Source organism: Melospiza melodia, chromosome 3 (assembly GCF_035770615.1).
Source record: "Melospiza melodia melodia isolate bMelMel2 chromosome 3, bMelMel2.pri, whole genome shotgun sequence".
NCBI lineage: Eukaryota > Metazoa > Chordata > Aves > Passeriformes > Passerellidae > Melospiza > Melospiza melodia.
The window spans coordinates 42,442,759-42,455,608 of NC_086196.1; the positions used below are offsets into that span (position 1 = coordinate 42,442,759).

The 12,850-nt window shown below is 38.7% G+C and overlaps 1 protein-coding gene across 4 annotated transcripts in view; it reads left to right on the forward strand.

The window, feature by feature from the left end:
- Window positions 1–12,850, forward strand: part of UTRN (utrophin) — a 340,805-nt gene that overhangs the window by 72,551 nt on the left and 255,404 nt on the right. For all 4 annotated transcript variants that reach the window (XM_063151512.1, XM_063151511.1, XM_063151513.1 and 1 more), the window contains exons 4-12: window positions 601–678; window positions 2,402–2,494; window positions 3,355–3,527; window positions 6,864–6,979; window positions 7,982–8,145; window positions 8,768–8,971; window positions 9,957–10,138; window positions 10,843–10,993; window positions 12,403–12,522. In XM_063151512.1, the coding sequence (XP_063007582.1) occupies window positions 601–678; window positions 2,402–2,494; window positions 3,355–3,527; window positions 6,864–6,979; window positions 7,982–8,145; window positions 8,768–8,971; window positions 9,957–10,138; window positions 10,843–10,993; window positions 12,403–12,522 (1,281 nt within the window). The remainder of the gene's footprint in view (window positions 1–600; window positions 679–2,401; window positions 2,495–3,354; window positions 3,528–6,863; window positions 6,980–7,981; window positions 8,146–8,767; window positions 8,972–9,956; window positions 10,139–10,842; window positions 10,994–12,402; window positions 12,523–12,850) is intronic.

Genomic DNA, 12,850 nt, shown 5'->3' on the forward strand with positions numbered 1-12,850 from the left:
CCACAAGAATTAAATTATGGCGATTAAAAGAAAATGGAGTGGCAGGAATTGTCGAGTTGAAGGTTTGTTTTTATTGGTGGGATTTCTTTTTTGGTTGTGGAGGTTTTTTTGTTTTTCTTTTTTTTTTTATTCCCCCTGATATTAAAAGGAAGGGAAAGTCAGGAAGCATAACTTCTTCCCAGTATGCAAAGATTTAGCAGGCTTTTGGTGCCAGAAAAACAAATTGCTGCTTGTTCTCTCTTGGGAGCCAGAAAATTTCAAGTACTCTGGCAAATGTTCAAAAGACTCAGATTTTCCCCAGGAACTCTTCCTTTGCCTTTGCATTGCTGGTTTATAATTCTGTAGATGCTGGGAATAAAAATTTTGGACTTAAGGAAGATGAGCTGAAACACATTTTGAATCCAAGGCCTGTCCTGTGCCTTTGGTTAAGGAATATTGTTCTGACCAGTTTTCATTCTGAAATTGTTGTGGATGATCTTGTTTGGGTTTTCTTACTACTACTAAAAGAAAGAAGTGAAAATCTGGAGATATTTTTCTCTAATCTTGTTTGATATGTCCATTAATTCTGATGTTGAACAGATTGTAACTTTTTATTTTCAGCCTAAAGAACGAGGTTCCACCCGAGTACATGCCTTAAATAACGTCAACCGAGTACTGCAAGTCTTGCATCAGAACAATGTGAGCATGTTTTTCCACAGCTTTTTGAGAGATTATTTAGTTTATTTTTGTATGTAAATGAGTTCAGAATGCAGAGAGTAAAGTTTTTTTGTATCTAAAATGAGACCTTATTGAGATGGGTAAACTGTTCATAGTTTCTTTTACGATGCAGAATTTCACTGTGCAGCAATTTTGTGAGATCTTAAAATGCAAACTTAATAATGTTATTAAACTACTAATCACAAAACTGTGCTTTGTTGAGATGTGTGCAGCTCCTAAGAAAAATGTGCCTTGAAACTTTGCTTCAAGCAAAGAGCAGGACAAAAAAATAATTTCAAATAGTGCTGCATAACTTGTGCAGGAATCTGTAAGGGGATGGCAGGTTTTGTGGTTCTATCCTGCTCTCCATTTCCAGGAGGGTCTTTTCATTGATTTCTGTCATCTGTGTCAAACGTACAGTCTTTCTAATTTGCAGCTTTGGGGACTGGTCAGAAGAGCAAACAAAATCAAATCGTACTTTAAGAAAAATAAAAGCAATAATTATTTAGCTTAATATTTGTTTTTAATGCCTAGAAGACAGTAGTGCTATAGTAAAGTGGTTTTAGTTTTTCTTCCTTTTTTGATGAACAATTCCTGGTAAGTATGCTGCCTATACTTGGAATTTCTATTTGTGAATGTCAGGTCACTAAAATAACGTAATAAGATCATTGTGGAAATAAAATACATCAAATACAAGAAAGCATGGGCATATTTATATAAACTGCTTATTGAAGAGTGATACAACATGCTGTATTATACTGCAATTTCCCCTCTGTGTTGGTGGACTAGTGTTGTATTTCTTGGAAGCAGACAAAGCTGGCAGTGGGTTCTTTTTGTTCTTTGAGGTACTGTAAATATTGATTAACTTTTTAAAGGCTAAATAATGAGTTTTTCAGCTTGAAATTGGTTTATTTTATTATGACAATAAATGAAATAATACTGAATTGCAATAATTAATTATTTCTTCCTGAAGCTGACAGCATCTGGGTTTCTGGAAGTAAACAGATGGTCTTAGTTAGCTGAAGGTTGTTAGGGTCAGGTAGTTGATTTATGCCTACTGCTTTGCTTCATTAAAAATTGTGTTGTGTGTTACGATAGAGGGAAAAGGCATCTACTGAGAAGCAGTTGCATTCTGTTGTTTGAGAGTTTGTGGGCTATGCAATATTCATAACTTGTGAAATAATTTATAAAAGTGTTTAAATATATATTGCAAGGATTGGACAAACCTAGGGTGTAGGTGATCAAGTAATCCTGTGAACCTCGTCCTTTAAGCAGAATGGTTCCAAGTAAGGGAAATCAACTTTTTTGATTTGTAAATCAAATTAAAATATAAAAATAACTGAGGACCACATTTATTTAACTTTTATTTTCCTTTCAGGTTCTTTATGCTTGAATTTCTGTTTTTCAATTTTGACTGCTAGTATGCACCTGTATGTTTAGAGGAGAGAATAAAACTCTTCCTGTGGAAAATCATCTTTGATGCCATCTTTTGTCATGCAGTTTAAGCAGTTAATGTTAAGTTTATTTAAGCAGTTGTCATGACAAGTTCAGATGAACAATTTTCTGTCAACTCTGCTTTTCTCTTCAACTACTTTTTATTTCAGAGCACTTGGTAATACTTGGCTGGACAGCCAAGGATGTGGGGTGGGGTTGTTTCTTGGAGCTGTGATAAGTGTTTATTAGAGAGTTGATTCAACCTCTCCAGGTGGAGTTGGTGAATATTGGAGGAACTGACATCGTTGATGGGAATCACAAGCTGACGCTGGGGCTGCTGTGGAGCATTATCTTGCACTGGCAGGTGAGAGGCTACTGTGAGATCTCTTCCTTTCCAGGAATCATGTACATTGTTCTGCTGTGAGTTTCTCAAACCTTCCCAGGCTTTTGGTGGCAGAAAATACTGCTTCTATTTTGGGCTGGTAAATAAAGGCAGGCCAGTATTTGGTTTCTGCCTGAAGTCTATTGGCTGCCTCCCATGATCTGTGTTCTCGTATGTGCCCAGTTGTGCTCAGCTGCTCAGTTTAGTTCCTGCTGGTGTGAATTGCAGAGAGGCTTTTCGGGCTGAAGCATTGTATTTCTATTCCTCCCTCAAGGGCTTGAGGCAGGTAGTGTTTTACTGCTTAGGTAGCTGTGTTTGTCTTGCATCTTACAGCTGCTTTGTAAGTTTGTTAGTCTTATAGGTTGAATTGTTCCTGGTTTATCTAAGTTTCTGGGAAGATCATTGAATTAACTTGTAGGGACTTTGGTAGATGTGTATAACTAGCACCCAAACAACAAAGTATTTTTGCAGGATGAGCAGATATCCTCTTCTTGCAGAAAACCTATACAGCTGTATTTTTGGAGTTTGTTTACTGGTGGAACCACAGCACAAGGCAGTGAGGAGTGTTATTCCCTATGCTTAGAACAGACAGCACCAAGGAGAGTGAGAGGATCATAATGTACGAGTAATGTGCCATTATTACACAAAGCATCACTGGCTTTTGTAAGCAGTAGAGGGCAAAGATGGCCTGAAGACTGCTAGTCCCAAATTTCATGTGAGGAATTGGAGTTTGATTCATAGCTTTTCATGGGGAAGCCCCTTTGATTCGTGCAATAGTTTGGTTTTGCAAGGAGAAAAAGTGGGGCATATGTCTGTAAGGTGTAGTTGTTGCTGTCTTGCAGGTGAAGGATGTAATGAAGAACATCATGTCAGATTTGCAGCAGACCAACAGTGAGAAGATACTGCTGAGCTGGGTTCGCCAGTCCACCAGACCTTACAGTCAGGTCAATGTTTTGAACTTCACCACGAGCTGGGCTGATGGACTTGCCTTTAATGCTGTGATTCACAGACATAAGTAAGTGGCAAACAGCTTGTCTTTGACTTACTGAAGTAAACAGCTTTTTTTCTGTGTCTTTGTGCTTGAACATTTGACAGCTTCTGGCCTATTTCAGTGATTCATTTTCCAGGATTCTTGTTTGTTTGTCTTTTTTTGTGGTAACAATAGCAGTGGTGGGACATTGCCAGCATATTGCAAAGGCTGTAGCCAAGGCAGAAGTGTAACACTGAGTTCCTGCACATGCACAAACATTTGCTAATTGGAGTGGGTTTACATACCCCTTGGTGTGCATTTTACAGTGAATATATTGAAAGGGTCTCTGTGGGGGAAGGAGGAGTTGACCATCTTCTTTGCCTGAATTTCTCTCCTACCTGCTCTCCTTTGTGAAAAGAAATAATTCTTCCCTTGGAGATTGGCATATAATTTCAATAAGAAGATACAGAAGCTTCAAAAGGAAGAAATGAGAGGCTCTGTAGCTTTTCTGCTGTTTTTTAATAGAATGTGCTTGAAAGATGATGTATGCAGCTCTTTCAGGAGAACTGTGGGGCAGAATATCAAACTCTTTGGGTATCTGTAGAATATCCTTTAGTTTGTTCATTATACTTTATAAGGAATAGAGTTAAAGTTTCTTTGCACAGATCTTTTGTGTTTGTTCTGATTTTTGCAGGAATCTTCAGAAGTTAAATAAATCATCATTACACATTCTGTTAAAGTTGCATACTTTTTTTTTTTACTTCCTTTTTAAAAATCTCTTTGAGATCATCTGCGCAATCGATTCTAATCCTGTGTCTCTTAAATGAAGTCAGCTCATTGCTTTGCAAGGTCTGACTGTTCTTACCCATAAATAACCATTTTAATGTGGAAATAGTATAATAATTTCTGCAATTTAACCAGACCTCCTGGTCACCAGGTATTTTACACAGCAAATGCTTTACAAACACTCAGATTTACACTCAGCAGATGCCAAGTGTTTCCAGAGCATACACCCACTTTGAGCCTGCTCTAAAGTGCCCATTTGGCCTGTGGTAGCTGCAGCAGGCTCTGTCACAGGCTCGCTGGCTTCAGGACAGGTCTGCCCTGACACGTCTCTGTGTCTTGTGGACCAGGGCTGGCTTGTGTTCAGCCTGCATGGCTGTGTAAGGAGGGCCAGCACCATCCTGAGGGCTTCTGCAAGTTTGGCAGGACTGCTGTGCAAGGACAGAGCAATACTGCCAAACCACTCACTGGAATTTATCACGAGTATTGCAAAGTCCTTCCCCTGGATTGTGTGAGCAGTTGTGGTGAAGCTTTCCTATCAGCACAACTGCCTGTAGTGGCCTTGCTCTGCTGCTAAATGTGTGAAGCTTTGTGATGGACAGTGTGCCAGCTTTAGACACAAATGAAACCTAGGTGACCTAAGAGAAGCAGAAAAATAAGTTTTAGGCTGTTTGTTGTCCTTTTGTTTTAACTATGTGCTTAGGCTTTGTAGGATCTGAAGTCTCTGCCCTTTTCAGAGCACTTGTTAAGCAGCAAAAGCCTCAGCTGAAAGCTTTTGACTCAGTAACTGTGCTTTCTTGCGATTTCCTAAAATCTGGGTCTGAGCCTTTTATTCCATATTCCTTGGAGCCTGACAGCTGCTGGCATGTCAGAATTCAGCTTTGTTGTCCCTGGGCACAAGTCCTTTAGTCAGAGAAGCACCATTTTCCCCATACTTTAAAGAAATCTTTAGCTGGGTTTCTCTTTTCAGCTTTGAAGGAGAGAATTTAAAAGCACTTGCAAGGAACAGGGAGATTGGGGCAGGTTGCAGAAATGATAGGACAACAAAGCTATTTAACTTACCCAGACAGTAGTGCTTCCCTACCTAAGGGGTATTTTTCAATACTGCTTTTATATTTTAGTTTAATATGACACTTGAAAGAGGAGAATCTTGGATTCCATTAGGAGATTTAATACCTTTTCTCATTATATATCTATCAGCAATTGTTAGTTGTACTACCTCTTGGCTACAATATCTAATAACTTTGTAACACTTACAGCATGTAAGTAACCTATTACCTCATATAATTTTATTAGCATTTTACTGTACTGCTCTCTTTAATTTACTAATATTAGCTTAGCTCCTCTTTGAATTGAATTCTGCTTTTTGGTTTGCTTTTCTTACTCTTAGGTAAGTACCTAGTTGTGATCTATTATTTTGTTTTTCAAAGTCACTATCTACTAAAGATTTACATGAGTCTGTGGTTCTCCTTGCTGCTTTTGCATGGATGTATAGTATTCCATGAGCTTCCATGCATATCTTTGTTCCTGCTCACCCTGCTTTCTTCTGTCTTTTTGCTTTTTAGGCTCTGTTGGCTTAGGGACATCCTGTTTCACAAATGTAATGACTTTACTGATGATAAAGCATACTCTAAGTCAATTTACAACTGAATCAAATATTAAAAGAATTAAAGGCAAGCCCATCTCTTCCTCTCCCAGTTCTATAAAGTACAGAATCGATAGGAGTGTTTTGATGAGAAGCCACTGTTGCAGGAGAATGGAAGGTGTTTAAATGGCTCTGCAGCTGTGCTGCTGCAGCACTTGGCTGGTCATGCCCCACAGGTGTAGGCACTGCTAGGAATGGGCCATGTTTGCTCCCTCTGCTTCCTTTTGTGTGCTCTGCTCTTTCCCCTTGAGACCCACCAGCGTGTTTTGGGTGCACAGCTGGACTGGAGATGCCCTTGGGCTAACACTGATCTTAGATGAAGGCTGCTGGCACTGCAAATTGACCAGCTCCTTGGCCTGGTTTGCACTGGGCCTCATGAGCACTTGGGATGTTTTCTTGTAGGCTGTTGTTTGTTATTGGGGGAAAAAGACTGTGGGGAAGAGTGAGCAAGTGGAGTGGAGATTGCTGTTTCTGGCTGTGATGGCCTGGGGTGGTCACTGAGCCACATCACAAGTTTGGAATGAGGTTTTCCAGGAACAGAGTGACTCTTGATTACCCAGCAGTGCTTGATGCAGAAAATGTGTAGTAATAGTAATGCTGTAAAAGAAACAGTTGAGGAAAACTGTTCTGGGATAAATTTTAAACAAAGCTTGTGTTCTTGCTAGTGGTATTTTATCTCCCGTTTCAGTCCATGACTTTGTTTAGGACATGGAATGGTAGGTGGATGTTGCTGTGAGCATGGAGTCAATTAATTTGTGAGCATCAGATTGTTACTAATAAGTGAGAATCGAGCTTTTTGTTCTGCATTTGTGTATATGCACTGAAGTTGGTATTTCGTATATATATGTACGAATATATTATTTGGGTAGCTACTATCATATGCCTACCTTGATATTCTGCATGGTATGGAATTTTCTTATTTGCTTTCATTCTTGTTTTGCTTTCTTTTTTAGACCTGAGCTGTTCAGCTGGGATAAAGTTACAAAGATGTCTCCGGTTGAGAGACTAGAAAATGCTTTCAACATAGCCAAGAACCACTTAGGAATAGAGAAACTGTTGGATCCTGAAGGTGGGATACAGTTATTTTACTTGACAAGAAACTTTTTTTGAGCTCTCTTAAAAGAAATTTCTTCTAGTGATACTAAGTATGAATAACAGTTCTATCAACTTTGTGCAGTGCTATTTAATTTCAAACTTTAAAATTTGGATTTAAGCAAATGCCATTTGTTAGGGTAAGGGTACAGATGTACATGTGTAGGCTTTGATGTTTTGAATATTAAGGTTTGGGTTGACTTTGCATCCGGGGACTGTGTAAGGAAGGTGAAGTTGGTATGCTGACTTTTAGGTAAGGGGCTGTGCTGCAAGGGTGTGTGCTTTTCAGGTGCAGTAGTGCATTCTATAGAATGGGGCAGTTTAGGAGCTCAGAATTTATTGTTCTTAACACACACACTGAGTAGCAGTAGCTGCCTAGGAGTGCTTACCAGGTAACCTTTATGGCTCCTGTTAAAAAGACTGACCTGTTGCTCTGCTTTGAAGTGAGCCTCCAAAGGTTCATTCTGTGAGATGAGCACCACCTTCTTATAAAAAACAAAAAAATTCACTGAATGGGTACTGTTCATAACCCAAGAGAAGTGAACCTGGCTCAGAGAAACTCTTTCCAGTGTGGAAAATGAGAAAATTACCTGACTGGCAATGGGAAGGGGGATAGAGCCTAAGTGGAAATGTTTGTTTATGTAGGATACTGTCCTTTATACATTTCTGTCTGGGAGATGCTTCAGAACAATTTCCCCAAATGGATTTTATCCCTTAGCAACTTCATGTCTAGGTTCTTACTTCAAAAAGATCAAGACTTTTAATGTGAATTCACTTCCAAATGTAGAAAAATTCTTTTTTCTTTTTTTTTTTTCCTTCTTCACGGTACTTGCAATGTGTGTCCAGACTGGTCTCTAAGTTAAAAGTTTATGAAAGGCTGTTTGACAGGACAATATGTGAATTGTTACCTGTGTTCTATGTAATGATTTAAAAAATTGTCCTCATTTATTTTTCCCTGTGTTTTATCTTTTTGATGCAGATGTTGCTGTACAGCTTCCAGACAAAAAGTCCATTATTATGTATTTAACTTCTTTGTTTGAGGTCCTTCCTAAGCAAGTTACAATGGAAGACATTCGGGAGGTGGAAACCCTTCCAAGGAGATACAAGCAGGAGTGTGAGGATGGAGAATTCAGTGTGCAGCAGGTGTGTTTGTTGTCAAAGCCAGCCTTTCTCTTTTGGAGTTGTAATTTTAGCTGATCTTCATGTTTGTCAGTTTCTCTGGATTATGCCTTCTCTCCTGGGCAACACAACTGGGAAAATACAAAAAATCATAGCAGCTTGTTTGTCATTAACTTCAGTCTTTCTGCTTTCCTTTTTCTTTTCTGAAACATGTACAAAATCTTCTGTATTGAGATATAAAGTTCCATTTGTGTTGTGCTACCTTTTGTTTTTGTTTTTGTTTTTGTTTTTTTTTTTTTTTGCTTCTCTGTTTCATATGTCTTGATCAGCTGAAGAGGGTGGTCCACAGTCTTTAACTCAATTTTCCATGGAACTTGTGGTGGTTCGTGGTAGTGATGAGGTTTTGGTTGGTTTTGAGATTCACTGTTGACAGAGCAAGATTAAAGTTGTATGTTCTATTCAAGTTCTTTACTAATGAACTTGCATTTTAATATAGTGACTTTGGCATTTCTCATTAAAATTTATCCAAAATTTTTTAACATTTTATGAAAGCTTGGAAGAGATCTTAGTTGTTCTGTTTTTAATACCATTTGGGAGGGCATGTTCTGTGCACTTCTAAGACATCTCTTTCCTCTTGGCTGCCTAGACTGTGGCACTTGAAGAAGACCAGGACAGTTCTAGAGCAGAGACTCCCAGCACAGTGACAGAGGTGGATATGGACTTGGATAGCTACCAAGTGGCTCTGGAAGAAGTTCTTACGTGGTTGCTGTCAGCTGAGGATGTGTTTCGGGAGCAGGAGGAAATATCTGGTGATGTTGAAGAAGTCAAAGAACAATTTTCCACCCATGAAGTAAGCTTCTCTTATAAATTCTTCTGTTGTGGTTTGGCTTCTTTTTTTTGTGTGTGTAAATAAGCTGCAGAGCTTCCATTTCCTAACCTTTATTCAAGGTGAAATTCTTCTTTTTAGAAGAACCATGATTGAAGCATGCTTTGAAACCTTAATGTATTTTTTTAAAATCAGCCTTTGGTGACTGGTTTACAGGTGTGCATAATAAAAAGGCAGCCTGATCTCAGACTGAGTTGTACTTCCCTGCTGCCAATTAAAAAAAAAACCTGGTCAGCCTTATGCCACTTGCTGTTAAATAAGGGGAATGCTGAAATTGACAATTATGTCAATTTATTCAGTGGTCCTCCTGTGATGGTTAGGATAGTTTGTTTCAGAAATGTGTGTTGATGCTTCCAAATTATTCTTTTTTACAAATTTTGGTTTGACTTTGTTCTAAATCTGAAAAAACATCGTGATGTTGCTAGAAGGTTATTGCCATGTCAGACATTTTAGTTTTCTCCCATGCCAGCTTACTGTATAAAATTGAATATAGAGTTTGAATGCTGATCAATAGGAGGATTTTTTTTCCTTGTGCTACAGTTTTAAAGTCATGAAGCAAAGGAAGAGGTGTTCTGGATTTACAGTAAATATATGTTGCTAACTCATAGGGTTGTAATTGCTTTCCTGCAATACCTTTCAGATGTTGTTTTATGTTCTGTTGGCCATAGGTAAATTCCTGTTTCATATTTTTGGTGTTTTTGCTTGAAGGCTCTCTTCTCCCCAAGAGGTGGTCAGTTTTTTTTTTTTTCTCTATTTTACTGGATCCAGAATTTTTGTAGTGCATGGCAAATCTTGTGTCAAGGAAAGGAACAGGTCTGCCAGGGTCATGCATTTGATAGTGTCAGCTCCTTCTAGAGCACTGATTCAAACATTATAGTTTTATAGGATATTTACCAAGTCATAAACTCTTATAGGACCTCACAGTGATGTTTGCTTGTACCATTTCCAGTGTTTTATGATGGAACTGACTGCACACCAGAGCAGTGTGGGCAATGTTCTGCAGGCTGGAAACCAACTGGTGGCCCAGGGAAATCTATCACCTGAAGAAGAGTTTGAGATCCAGGAGCAAATGCTGCTGCTGAACTCCCGCTGGGAGGAACTCAGGGTGGAGAGCATGGACAGGCAGTCCCGGTGAGTTCATGGCACACAACTTCTTCTAGGGGTCCAGGACTGACCTCTGGTGCTTGCTGTGTTTTGGAGAACTTGGTTTGCATCCCTTTGTAAGACTTTTTTTAGAATTAACATTTCAGTTTGTGCACAAAATCCTCCTTCATACTTTAAGATGAAACTAAAGAAATGTGTATAACTGACTGGGTTTTTTTCTTTGGTCATTATGTAAAGTATTCTATGAATTGTTATGTAGATGTGCCAGACTAAATATATGGTATTTAAATGCAGTGGTTGCATGAACTACTGAAACAATATGAAAAACAAGTTTAAGTTTGTCAATAAAGCATATAGTGGATGTGGATATCTATGGGTATTTACATAATTAAAAAGCTTTTAGAAGAATTTTTCCCTACGTATGGGTTATCAAGGTAAGAGCTGCACATCAATGGAGAAACTGTCTTTTGTTGTGACTTTCAACAGTGGCTTAATTAATAGAAAACCCCCATTGGACAAAACAATCTCTGATATAAATTGCATAATTAGTGAACATTTTTTAAATTAAGAAACAAGAATACTTATCTGTGTTCCTTAGCTAAATGGTGGAAGTTTTATTTGGTCATAGGTAGCAGCTTTATGTATGGCCTCGCTTCTTTCCTATATGAGCCAGCATTTAGTTGCTTTCCTGGGGAAAGCTGTGTCTGAAGTAACTCTGCTTCCCCCTGCAGCCTGCACGACATGCTGATGGAGCTCCAGAAGCAGCAGCTGCAGCAGCTGTCTGACTGGCTGACGGTCACCGAGGAGCGCATTCAGAAAATGGAATCTCAGCTCCTAGCGGAAGATTTGGAGTCACTTCAAAAACAGCTGGAAGAACATAAGGTAAACCTTTTGCTGTTATATAATATGTATAGGAGAAGTATTTGGAAGATGTGTACATTGGTGGGTTTCTTGACTGAGAAACTTGATTGTCAAGAGTCATAAATGGCTGTATTTGGTGCTTGGAAAAGGATGGTGATGGTGTAGAAAGGAATTAGAAGCTTTAACTTAACACCTGAGCACTGCTGTCTGGTAGGAGCTATTATATTTGCTTCATGCAGGAATTTTTTTAGGCAAAATTGTTACCCTTGCTTTGTGGAGAGAATAGGGCCTCTCCTGGTAAACTGTTGATGTGAGGAACAGTACGAAAGGTACTGTGGGCAGAGTTGCCCTTAATTACTGGCAGGCATTACTAAAGCCTGCTTGAGTCTTGCGCATTATTTTAATGTGGAAGTCAAAATCATCAGGGCCTTCCAAGTCACCAATTCCAGTCCCTGCTTTTGCAGGGATCACATCCTAAGGGAGTGCTTAGACACTGATTTCTTATGTGTGCAGTATTTTGGAAGTGTTTTTTCTCTCAATTGAGTTTTTGAGTGCAAATCTGGCCTTTCTACCCTGCAAATGTTTTTGTGAAGGAGAGAGGTGTCCTTTTGATGTCCACCTTTGTTGTGGGCAGCTTTAGTTTTCATGCTCAGTGCTGAGGTTTGACCTTCTCCCCAGCATGGGACATACCTCACAGAACAAGAACACGGGAGTATTTTTAGTCTGTGTCGTTTCCTGTCCTTTGTTTTCAAAGTCTGGAGAGTTTGAGGCATGTATTTCATAGAGTAGCTTAGGTATAATAAGTGACATTTACAGTACTGTAAAGGTGTGTTGATCTTGCTGAGATATTTTGTAGTAGGCTTTAACCATTGAATCTGTTCTTTTAGAAGTTGTATGAATATTTAAATCTACAGATTGCTTTAAACTGATCTGAGCTGCCTGTTTTCTACAGTTTTCAACTATTAGGAGCATCATGGTCAGTTATTGCACTGTTGATACTTTTGAAATTATAGTGTCAACTCTTGAAAAATTAGTGGTTTTATTGATTTCTGTTTGGCATGCTCTATGTTGCTTCCTTATTAACAATAGCAGCCCTGTGTAGAAACACGTAAGCTCTGCTATGTATAACATCAAACATATGGAAAGTCAGTGCAATTGTCATGTGATTCTCCTAGTCAAGTATGGGCATCCAACTGAAAGCACTCCATCTTTTACAGTATTTTAACAGAATGGGTTTGAGTTCATTTCTAGCAGCCTTTTGCTTACAGTTTTTAGGCTGCGCAGTGATTGCCAGTGGTAAAATCTATGCTTAGCTGTTGAATCTGAAATACCAAAGTTCTTTTGCCACAGCAGCTGTGATAATCACTGTGGCCAAAATAGCAGATGAGCAAATGCATTCAAAGTTGGTAACCTCTGATTTGTTCTTGTAGAGCCTGCAGAGTGACCTAGAGGCAGAACAGGTGAAGGTCAATTCCCTAACACACATGGTGGTCATTGTTGATGAAAGCAGTGGGGAAAGTGCAACAGCTATTCTGGAGGAACAATTGCAGGTAACATCTTAGAGCCCTCTTTTTAAAACTCTATTATTAGGCACTTGAAAAATTTGCTTGTAATTGTTAATCAACATTTTTGTTTAAAGACAATTTCTCATAAAAAGTAATTTAAAATAACATTTCCTTCAGGAACAATAATAACTTAAAGAATTATTAAATCAGCTCAAGCCAAAACCTGCAAAAGCGTATTGGTGACTTTCAAGCTCTATTACTGATTAGTCAAGCTGTTTGCTTTCCCAATGACTTGGGTGATTTGGTAGTATATCCTTTCAGCAGTTTCATTAAATGGGAAGATTCATAGTACAGCTCTTATTTCATGTAAGTT